The 12,492-nt window shown below is 42.8% G+C and overlaps 1 protein-coding gene across 1 annotated transcript; it reads left to right on the top strand.

The window, feature by feature from the left end:
* The first annotated feature begins 6,947 nt into the window (after nt 1-6,947).
* LOC100888207 (uncharacterized protein K02A2.6-like) lies at nt 6,948-11,039 on the top strand. The gene has a single exon (XM_003731047.2). It carries the CDS (start codon nt 6,948-6,950, stop codon nt 11,037-11,039), a length of 4,092 nt encoding a protein of 1,363 aa, XP_003731095.2.
* The last annotated feature ends 1,453 nt before the right edge of the window (nt 11,040-12,492 follow it).

Raw genomic sequence — 12,492 nt, 5'->3', positions numbered from 1 at the left:
TTAAGGTTGGTAGCCCTGACACCATTTGTGTAGTCCCATCTTTCTGTGTACAGTGCTTGTTACTTTACCAAGACTGGGCCAAATTTTTTATGATTTTGATGACTCCAGACCTTTGCAGTACACACCAATACTTACATGCTACATGATCAACTTTTTCTGATCCATTTCACACCTTTATCTTTAAACTTACATTTAGCGCATGCGCATACAGTACATGTATAAACGTTCATCCAAACTAAGCAAATTGCAGACTCATTTTACTAAATTGGCGCCGCGAAGGACCCTTCTTATTAGCTATTGCTGGCTTCCATTCACTCAATGTTCTAAGATATTGGTAAGAGGAGCAAGCTTGCGATTTTCCGTATGATCCAATAACAAAATTATGATATTTCAGTCAAACCCTCTATTTGTAACGATTTTTCAGCATCCTTCAAAGCGTAAGTATTTCACTTACCGTAACTATTTTTTAAGTTTGAACAATTCTCATTTACGTCATAATATTTAAGGTAGGCCTACAAACTTGAAATTTATTCTGAATGTTCATTGATTTGTCTATTTTATGTGTGTCCAATTTCATGTGTGCATCAGTTAGTGCGTCACCTGTTTAAATCATGACATGTCAAAATCTCCTTGGTGTGACGTAATATTACGTATTGACATTGCCATTGAACTTAAGTTGCACTTGAGTTAAGTACGCCATGCTATATGATACTTTCAAATGATATGATAAACAATTAAATGAATCAATGTTGATTACAAATAGACCCTAAGTAATGAAGTAAAAACGGGTGGTGAGTAGAATGATAACAGATGAATGATGGCGGAGTTACCACCGTACTTTTACTTACGATGCGGTGAAATGTATGAAATGGAGAAGGAAAGACAAGACACCGACTAAACACTAAACTAACCTTATATTATCTCTACTTGTCCTTCAGCTAAGCTCAGCATAGCTGAAGATGCTCAGCTAACATGCTAACTCCCGGGTCTTGAGGTGAGCCGGGAGTCCATGATTCGGGAAACTAAGCGATCCTGGAGTAAGTGTGTGTGTCAACAGCTCATCAGAATCCAGAATGAGGTGACGGCCCGTGTCCGGGACTCTTATAGGCCCGTCTTTGAGAGGTTGGCGACGGACGGACGCGTAAGCGCATCCAAGACATGTATGAACTTACGCGTCCGCGAAATAGGGTACAATAATTTGGCTTACAAAAGGCAATTTTACAACATTCCTCCCGGTTAATTAGATTGTAGCATATATCTCAGATATTGCAAAATCTCAAAAACTCTCCTATTAGAGCATAACAAACCGGGGGACACTGAGTTACAGAATATATAAAGAGTTACAGAATATATAAAGAGTTACAGAATATATAAAGAGTTACAGAATATATAAAAAGTTACAGTCCGTTAATACAATCCATGATTTTGCAAGTACACTAAACTCAAGGTAACCGTACAGTGACCGAGTCTAATGCACATTCCAGAACAACTGAGTATTTGGAAAATCCTGTATTTATACAACAGTGAATCCTGTATTTATACAACGGATAATCCTGTATTTATATAACCACGGAGAATCCTGTATTTATACAACGGATAATCCTGTATAACAACAGAAAATCCTGCCAACATAATTCAAGGACACCTGGATTGCTTTAACAGGAATGAAATACCATATGGACTAGAAGCCTATCCATTGCTAAGTTCCGCCTCAGGTCGACCCCGGTCTAGCCAAAGCTCAGGCTGGGGAACCGATGCTGGAACAATACTTATCGATAGCCTTAGCCATTACAAAAACAATATAATTCCTTTCCTTGAATTACCTTCTGCGGAAGAGCACGGTTGTCTGTGCATGACCAGGTCAAGAATAATCAATCAGGGAGCATTTTCCATATCTAACAGATTTGTTAGACTGTTTGCATGGAGCACACACCCTAATATCCCTCGACATGCCATACCCGAAATACCCGGACCTGATTATACTCCCGGTAGGGTTAACACCAGCATGACCGGTCGAAGGGACATCATATTCAACCGGATCACTTCCCGTTGTAATAAACAAGGAATCACTTTATTGGGCCATCTTCTTGGTCTCTCTTCCAAATCAGGTCACCCTTAACAAAAAATAACTCTTTAGTCATTCCATAAGAATTTATTTCCAAGATCTTCTTCTGATATGACTCAAATTATAATCATAATCTCCTGGATTATCTAACTTAAGTTTTTATAAACATGACCTGACCTGGGTTCCGAGACTGAATCTGACTTCTTGGCTAACAGAACTACATAATCTACGACTACTATAGGCAATGTCAGAACAGGGGCAGATCATGCAGAAAATCCCAATAGCTCTTCTGTTGATATTACAGCAGCCGATTCGTCTGCAACGAAGGCAACGGATTCCATTTCATCAGCGGAAAGAAATAGCCAAGATGGAGCAGTAGTAGAAAACTCTGCTCTCTGCTCTATCCGTTGATGGACAGCAGAACTGCGAAGAAGAAACAAGCGGTGAAAGCAAGCAAGAATTATCAGCAGCAAAAGATCAAAGCAAACAAGTCCAAGAGAAGGTTGGCTTTTACTTTGTCCCCTGAGAACCAACTTCATTACCTATGAACAGGTAATGGAAGCATATTACACCAATACCTATACAAACAAGAAATTGAGAGAGAGTCTACAAAACCCATACCAACTAGAAATTGAGGGAGAGATACAAAACCCATACAAACTAGAAACTGAGAGAGAGGTACCTTGACGATGACAGCTTTCTCCTTGACCAACAAAAAATCAAAGTGCTACATAATTTGTACACTATCACTTCCGCTGGCCAATCCTGTGCGATAGGCACAACCACATCCGTTGATTCATCAAATGGAGGTGGCCATGGTGGGAGAAACCAGGGACATTCAGGCACATCAACATCCATTGATTCATCAACAGGAGGAGGTGGCCATGGTGGGAGAACCCAGGGACATTCAGGCACATCGACATCGGTTGATTCATCAACAGAAGGAGGGGGCCATGGCAGGAGAAGCCAGGAACATTCAGGTACATCAACATCAATTGATTCGTCAACAGGAGGAGGCCAAGGCGGGAGAAGCCAAGAACATTCAGGACACTCGGGTTGCAGATCAGAATCCTGACTACACCCCTTGTCTAGAAGAGTTGACTTACTCATACCTAATTGAGACGACCCAGGTTTCGGATTAACCTCCTCATCCAATGGGTCCAATGGGTCTTCTCCGGAAAGAAGTTCAGACTCAAGACTTGCGGACTGACCGACATTCAATTCAGGTAAGTCCAAGTCCAGCTCAGGTAAGTCTACTATTGTTGACTGACCGAAATCTAGTTCAGGTAAGTCTACTCTTGTTGACTGATCGAAATTCGGTTCAGGTAATTCTAATCCAGTCAACTGACCTAAATCCAGTTGAGGTAAGTCTAATCTTGACTGACCTAACACCACTTCAGGCAGGTCCACTCTTACGGACTGACCTAAATCAGGCACAAGCAAATCCATTCTCGACGGTCCCAAATCCGGTTCAGGTAAGTCAAATCCCAACGGACCTAAATTTGGTCCAGGCAAATCCAATCCGGACTGACCGAAATCAGGTTCAGGTAAGTCCAATCCCGACGGACCTAAATTTGGTCCAGGCAAATCTAATCCGGACTGACCGAAATCAGATTCAGGTAAGTCAGACTCGACTCGAGAACAGTTCTGCACAACAACGAGTCCCTGGACAGTGGATTGAAGGTTCTTCATTTGAGATCCAATTGAAGAATATGAACTCTTCACTTGAGTCTCCATCGACGAAACAGAACCATGAATCTGATCCACCTTCTTCTCCAGATTCGAAACTTCAATCCTGTCCAATCGGGAGGGTTGTGGTTGTTGTTGTGGAGGATCAGGTCTAGCTGTACGGCTAATCCTTGGCTCCTCTGCAGATACCTCTACAGACGTTTGTCTGACATCCTTCCGCGATTTGTCATGAATTGCCTTATGGGTATGCTGAAACCATCTGACTAAGTCGATGGCTTCATCCAAAGATCTAGGACAATAATAAATAGCATAGTGCCCAGCCTCTCTATCAAAACATCCTTGGCAAAATCTATGGACGACCTGTTTTTCAACATGGTGGTCCGGTAAATCTGCAAAGGCATGAGCAGCCAATGTCATAAGGCGGTTCGCCCAATCTACATGGTATTCCTCAGGTTGCTGCCTCGCGTAATTAAATTGCAATTGTGCAACTTCGTCCCTTGATGCAAACCGCTTCTCCAGTGTCCGGACTAAGTCCGCAAACCCAAGATGAGGTTCATGCTTAACGAGCAATGAGACATACTCGCTTGCACTTCCACCCAAGCACCAGCAAAGTTGATTCCTTCGTTGGCTCAAAGTCCATCCAAACGCCTCAGCGTCAAGGTTGAACTTAGCGATGAACGCTTGCCAACTCCCGCGGCCATCGAAAACCATGGACTTGGGCAAGGAAAAAGACTTGTGGCCCCTCTCACGGTTACCATCCCCACGAAATAAGTGGGAACTATGGGTATCCTGAGATCGGTGCACATCTGATGGAGAAGGAAAACCATCACGTTGATAGGCAGTATGCCGATAATCTTGGTATCTGGTATACTGCGGCGAACTCTGTCGAGCTGGAAGCCTCTCCATAGGAGGAGGAGCTTCCGCTGCAACACGCTGCTGACCTTGATTCCGAAGAGTGGTCTGGAGAGCCTCTATTACTGCCTTATATTTCGCTTCCACCAATCGCTCAACATCTTGTTCGGATGGAGCTTTGGAAACGACTGCCTCAGTTCCACCAGCTTGGGAAGCCATTGGCTTCTCTTGACTCCATAAATCTAATACAGACATTCGAATTCAAAATTCAATTACTCTAAATGCAACTACTTTGAATTCAACTATATACTTTGAATTCAACCAACTTTGAATTAACCCAACCTTGAATTCAACCAACTCTGAATTAAACCAACTTTGAATTAAACCAACTTTGAATTGAACCAACTCTGAATTGAACTAACTTCGAATTGAACTAACTTTGAATTGAACCAACTTTGAATTGAACCAACTTTGAATTCAACTAACCTTGAATTCAACTAACCTTGAATTCAACTTAACTTTGAATTCAACTAACAACTTTGAATTCAACTAACAACTTTGAATTCAACTAACAACTTTGAATTCAACTAACAACTTTGAATTCAACAACTTTGAAATCAACTAACAACTTTAAATTCAACTACTCGGAATCCAACTAATCAGAGTCCAACTAATCGGAGTCCAGCCAATCGGAATCCAGTTTCTAGGAATCAAGTTACTTTGAACTCAGTTACTCTGAATTCAGTTTCCTTGAATTCAGTTTCCTTGAATTCAGTTTTCTTGAATAAATATTTCTTGAATTCAATTTTCTTGAATTCAGTTTTCTTGAGTTCAGTTTCCTTGAGTTTAGTGGCCTTGAGTTTAGTTTCCTTGAGTTTAGTTTCCTTGAGTTTAGTTTCCTTGAGTTTAGTTTCCTTGAATTCAGTTACTTTGAATTCAGTTACTTATTTTTAAATCAGTTACTTTAAAGTCTGTTACTTTTAATTGTGAGAAATCTAGCTAACAAAGCTCTATTTTTGCAATGCAAGAGTCCGAGTCGGAATCCAAAATGAAATCCGAAAAGTCCTTCAATTATAAACTCCCAACCCTTGAGCCAAGAGATTGACCTAAGTTCAAATCACTCGCGCTCTAACTACTGTAGACCGAGTCGAGAAAACCTGCTCAAAAGTCTTGGTGAACACGACTCGGGTACTACAAGGCTAGAGAATTAGCAATGCAAAAATATAAAAAGAAATCTGACTAATCCTTAAATAATAATTCCCAACCGTAATTGAGCTAAGAGATTTGAATAAATTCAAATCACTCAAGCGCCAACTACTGTAGACCGAGTCGAGAAAACCTGCTCACAAAGTGCAGACGACCAAGACTATGGTAATACACAGTTAGAGAATTATCAATTCAAAAATATAAAATGAAATCTGACTAATCTTTTAATATAATAATCCCCAACCGTAATTGAGCTAAGAGATTTGAATAAATTCAAATTACTCAAGCTCGAAACTACTGTAGTGTAGACCTAGTCGAGAAAACCTGCTCCAAAGTGCTGGTAAACCCCACTATGGTACTACAAGGTTAGGAAATTAACAACTCCTTGTTAAGAAATTCAAAAAGAGTGATCAAATTCCAGATCTTTATAAAATCCCAAATTGGAACCAAGCTTATTTCAATAAATTAAATTAATACTCCCTACGATGACACGAACACATATGCAGCAAAACTACACACATGCACATTTATTAGTTAATTAATTTAGTCCAAGTCTTAACTACCTTAATTATTTTTAATTTCAATAAAAAATAATTAGTTACTTATTCTTAAGTATACTCTGTCCCCTTCCCTACTTTTCTACAGCGAAAAGTAGAAGACTCGAAAGAGACAGGAAAATGCAAGTAAGTGCAATCACTTGCATTAATTTAATTTAATTTATCTAGTTAAAATTTATTCTTAACTACTCTGTCCCTGTAGTAATGTGATATTTACTATGTATATCCATCAGAAACTTGTCTGTACGAAACAGTGAAATACTGCCCTCTCCGGCAGAATAAAGTAAGCTTAGCAACGAGCATAATGGCGTTTCCATCTAGCTATATTACTTTCGTATTTATGGATGTGTAAGATACGACATTTGGCGACGAGGATGAACAGGTATTGTTCTTTATTGATTGAGAAACCTAACTTGCTGATTGTTAACTTTTCGATCAGTGATTTTGTGCTACATGTAGCTGCCTAGCTAGCTGTGCCTGATGTGCCTGTAGATCTATGCCTGCTCCTGTGCCTGTGAGTCGTGCGACGCCTCAGCTAGTCCGTTGATCGTTCGCCAGTGCACTGGTTTCTCGTCATCATGGAAAGTGGTAGCCTACCAATGTTTCCATCATTTGACGCCGAATTAGATCGTCCTGATGTTGCTACACGTTGGACGAAGTGGCTGGCCCGCCTTGAGAACTTATTCGTTGCTCTAAATATCACGGACGACAAGCGTAAGAGAGCCCTTCTCCTGCACTATGCTGGGGAGCAGGTACATGACATTTTTTGTGCTGAGTCTTCAAGTCAAGCTAGGCCTGCTGACACCTCCACCTCAACCACGTCTACAGTCGGCCCAGACTGTTCCTACGCGGGGACTGTACGTATTTTGACAACATACTTTGCCCCCAAACGCAATATTCAGATGGAGATGTATGTTTTTCGATCTTGTAAACAAAAGCCTGGACAGAGCTTAGAGGCTTACGTCACCGAGCTGAGAGCACTTGCCCAAACATGTAAATTTCATGATGCCAACAGTGAAATTCTCAGCCAGCTCATACAGCACTGTTCTTCTTTACGTTTTCGCAGACGGGCGCTCCGTGAACAAGACAAGAGCCTAAGTGACATTTTGGCCATGGGTAGACTTCTCGAACAATTAGATGCGCAGGCCAAATTGATGGAGGACGGCCCTGCAATTGTTAAGGCTGTCCAGACCGCCAAGCCCCGGTTTCAGTCACAGAAGCCCCGGTTTCCGTCACAACAGCATTTTTCGAAGCGCAGATCATCAGGCATCTGTAAGTACTGTGGTGGTCAGCTCCCCCACAGTGCGGACTGTCCTGCTCGAGGCAAAACATGTAACTTTTGCCACAAGAAAGACCATTTTGAGCGTGTATGCCAGACGAAAGCGAGATCACAGCAAAGCCAACACGTCAAGTCAGTCAGCACTGCTCCTGCAGACAGTGACCGCAACTCACCTGTATCTCAACCCCCTGCAGACTCGTCTTCCGACGAATATTGCTATGCTCTCCAGGAGGACACGGTTTCAGCGGTGACACCACAGGTGACATTGATGGTTGAGCATGTACCCATCCCCTTTTTGGTCGACACTGGTACTACTGTTAATATCATTGACGAGACTGCTTATGAGCTGCTAGGTAAGCCCATACTCCTGCCACGACCTGGATCGCGTCTTGTTCCGTATGGCTCCGCAAAGGCCCTCCCACTCCTTGGGAAATGCAACTTATCGGTAGAGAGGGATGGCAACACATATAGCTTCGTCTTCAACGTCGTTGCTGGCAGATATGGATGTCTTCTCAGCTGCGACGCCTCCCAGGCCTTAGGATTTGTACAACTTGCATGTACTGTGACAGATTACAAAGGTCGTTTCCCTATGCTCTCTAAGGGCATTGGCAAACTCAAGGACAGGCAGTTCCTCCTGCATGTTGACAAGACTGTCCCGCCGGTGGCCATCACTAATCGCCGCACGCCCTTTCACCTTCGAGAGAAAGTCGCAGCAGAACTCGACAAACTACTCGAAGAAGACGTTATAGAGAGTGTCATAGGAGAGCCTACGCCATGGGTTTCTCCAATTGTTACGCCTCCGAAGAAAGATGGCTCTATTCGCCTATGTGTCGACATGCGAAAGCCCAACAAAGCAATTCAGCGTGAGAGGCATTCCATGCCAACTGTCAATGAGTTGCTAAGTGACTTCAACGGTGCAAAGGTCTTCAGCAAGATTGACCTTCGAGCCGGTTATCACCAGCTAGAATTAGCTCCAGAGTCTCGCTATATCACAACATTCGCAACACATCGTGGTCTTTATCGCTACAAGCGCCTTAACTTTGGAATATCGTCTGCAAGCGAGATTTTCCAGGAAGCAATTCGCGATGTAATACGTGACATCAAAGGTGCAAAGAACATTAGCGATGACATCATCTGCTTTGGCAGCGGTAGCAACGCTCAGGCTGATCATGATCGTGCAGTCCATGAAGTACTGACAAAGCTTCAGCAGAGTGGTCTAACTGTCAACTGGAACAAATGTGAATTTGGAGTACGCCGCATAGAATTCTTTGGTTTGATCTTCTCGGACCAAGGGGTTTCGCCAGATCCGAAGAAAGTTGCAGCTGTGAAGGAAGCTGCTCCCCCTTCCAACTCTGCAGAAGTGCGTAGTTTACTCGGCATGCTGAACTACAGTGCACGCTTCATCAAAGACTACGCTTCGCTGAGCGAGCCACTCCGACGTCTGACAGTGAAAGATGCAGAATGGGTGTGGCATGATGAACAGCAAGAAGCATTCAACTCGCTGAAGTCAGAGCTTATGGCTTCTACTGTTATGGCCTACTACGACCCTACAGCAGACATCGAGATCATCACTGACGCTAGCCCAGTTGGTCTCGGGGCAATTCTTTCTCAGCATGACAAGCCCGTAGCATTCGCAAGCCGTGCCTTGAGCCATGCTGAATCTCGCTATAGTCAGACGGAACGCGAAGCTCTTGCCATCGTATGGGCTTGTGAGCATTTTGATTTGTATGTCCGCGGAGCACCGCAGTTTACCGTTGTTACAGATCATAAGCCTTTGCTTCATGTGTGGGATAAGCCAAAGCCTCCTCTTCGTCTCGAAAGATGGGGATTGCGCTTACAGCCCTACAAGATGAATATCAAGTATCGCCCAGGTCGCGACAATCCCGCGGACTATATGTCGCGCCACCCACGGTCAATTACTTCCCCTGCTGACCAACGCCTACAGGATATGGCAGAGAAATATGTGAGTTTTGTCGCGGAGACATCAACACCGTCTGCGGTTACCATGCGTGAAATCGTAGACGCTACCATCGCAGACAAAACACTCATGCAAGCGATCGCGTTCACACATAGCGGGCGCTGGCACGATTTTGCGAGTGTCAACCAGCCCGATATCGATATTCGTGAGCTACAGGAGTATCGCAATGTGAAAGATGACTTCACGTGCTACAACGACAACGTATTGCTACGGGGAAAACGTATTGTGGTGCCTGCAGCACTTCGTGATCGCGTGGTGTCAATCGCGCATGAAGGTCATCAAGGAATTTCGCGAACGAAATCACTCCTCCGTTCACAGGTGTGGTTCCCCGGAATGGACACCAAAGTCGAAACCATTATTCGGCTTTGTCCAGCTTGTCAGGCAGTCCAGGATACGCGCATGCCTCTTGAACCACTACGAATGTCCAGTATGCCTCCTGGTCCGTGGCAGCACGTCAGTATGGATTTCTGTGGACCTCTTCCTACAGGCGACTATCTCATGGTCCTAATCGACGAGTTCTCACGCTATCCGGTAGTTGAGATTGTGAGGTCGGTTTCCGCGTCAGTTGTTATACCTGTCCTAGATAAAGTTCTCTCAGTGTTTGGCTTTCCAACAGTTCTGAAATCCGACAATGGTAGCCCGTTTAACTCGGGTGCATTTGCACTATATGCCAAACACAGCGGTTTCGCACACCGACGCATCACGCCTCTCTGGCCCAGAGCCAATTCGCAAGCTGAAGCTTTCAATAAGCCTCTGATGAAAGCAGTCCGAGCAGCGTGTCTTGCACAGCAGAATTGGAAACAACGGATGTTTGTCTTCCTTCGCCAGTATCGCGCAACCCCTCACACGTCAACGGGAGCATCTCCTTTCCAACTGATGTTCGGTCGCGTTCCATTTACACGCCTCCCGCATGTACCTCCCGCAGACATCAGTTGCCATAGCAATGACAACCAACTCGATCATCAACGAGTACTCGAGAAAGCACTTTCGAAGGATGAAGTAGCGAAGTCGAAGCAGAAGCAGTACGCCGACAAAAGACAGCGAACACGCGTGAGTGACATCACCATGGGTGACTACGTTCTACTTCGACGCGATAAGCGAGGAGACAAGTTCTCCACCCCCTTTGTTCCTAACCCCATGATTGTTATCGCGAGAAAAGGGAACATGATCACAGCTGAGACATCTGATCGCCGAGTTACACGCAATGCTTCATTCTTCAAGAAGGTACCGTTTCGCAGTTCCCCCTTTGCCCCTGAGGCAGATGTCGATAACGATGACGATGACATTCTCATTCCAGGACATCACTATGATGTTCCCCCTGCCCCTAACATTCACTCCCGACATCCTGCCCCCTCCAGTCGCCCTTCTCGTACCCGGCGACGACCTCGGTATTTGACAGACTATGTCCCATAGAACTGTATTTCGGTTCCTCCCTATTGACAGTACCCATAGTGTTTTGGTTACATGCATGTTTTGGATGAAATGCCTTCATCTCAGTAGCTAGTTTGACCCCCCCCCCCCCCCAATGGTTGTTTATGCATTTTGTCATTCTGATGTTTGTCTTTACCGGTAATCTTTTCATACTGCTTCGCATTTACCATGTACCAGTTCCACTCCATCACACTGATTAATACGGCATGTTTTTCCTAAAAAAAAAAAAAAAAAAAATTTCAAGCAATTTTCAGTTGTGAGTTCAATAATGCAACAGTCTATTTTTTTTATAGAGATACTGTTAGAATGATGATGATTATTTTTATATGTTTGTCATTGTTGTTCATTGAAAAGGGAGAGAGGAAGGATGGAAAGAGGATTAATATTTCACGAACAAAACAGATATTGTAAACAAACAAACAAAAATGATTTAAATGTACGTAAATGTATGTATGTGAAATTATTGTACACTGAAAGTACAAACATGATGTGTTTATTTGTAATTTTGTTCAGAAGCATTATTGTTGTATATTGTGTGGTACAATATAATTTTTAACTTGGACTGTTCTTTGCATCATTAGTTTCCAAAAGAAAAGTACAAGAACAGAAATTATTTATTTTGGTTAATAACATTTATTTTATTGTCATGCTGTGCAAGTACACATGCACAACTTTGTTGCAAATGATGTTGAAGTGCCAAATGCTGCACAATACTCTATTGTTTCAGTTTGGTGTTTAGCAGACCTCAATAAGGTGTTTTCAAGGTTAGTGTTATGAAAGTTCTATTTGACTTTGTCTAGTATTTTGCAGTTCATGATTTCGACAAGGATTTTGTAATGTCAGGTTTAAGACAGCAGTCCTTTTATTGTTGTGTTTGCATTCAGTTGATCTGAAATATAACTAACCTCGTATAGCATTTTACACAAATACAAGTGCTAACAACTCTCAGAAGAAAATAGCCAAATCACTCATATATATTTTGGTTGTTAGATTTGATTTTAATATCCAAACCGATTCAGTTACATACTATTATATGCCGATACTGTATGTATTCAACAGGCTTAATGCACCTTCTCCAACATTATAGGAAGCTCCATCTCAAAGAAGGGAGAGGTGTAGTAATGTGATATTTACTATGTATATCCATCAGAAACTTGTCTGTACGAAACAGTGAAATACTGCCCTCTCCGGCAGAATAAAGTAAGCTTAGCAACGAGCATAATGGCGTTTCCATCTAGCTATATTACTTTCGTATTTATGGATGTGTAAGATACGACAGTCCCCTTCTCAACTTTTCTTTCAACGAAAAGGAGAGGAACCGAAAGAGACAGAAAAATGCAAGTAAGTGCAATCACTTGCATTAACTTAATTTAATTTATCTAGTTAAAATGTATTCTTAACTACTCTGTCCCCTTCTCTACTTTTCTTTCAACGA

The sequence above is a fragment of the Strongylocentrotus purpuratus genome, unplaced genomic scaffold, assembly GCF_000002235.5.
Source record: "Strongylocentrotus purpuratus isolate Spur 01 unplaced genomic scaffold, Spur_5.0 spur5_contig_853, whole genome shotgun sequence".
Taxonomy (NCBI): Eukaryota; Metazoa; Echinodermata; class Echinoidea; order Camarodonta; family Strongylocentrotidae; genus Strongylocentrotus; species Strongylocentrotus purpuratus.
Note: the sequence above shows the minus strand (reverse complement) of the source record. Positions and strands in the feature narration are given on the sequence as shown.

Bases quoted from the DNA above. Each gene is read 5' to 3' on its own strand.
- LOC100888207 (XM_003731047.2), top strand. From the start codon at position 6,948: ATGGAAAGTGGTAGCCTACCAATGTTTCCATCATTTGACGCCGAATTA.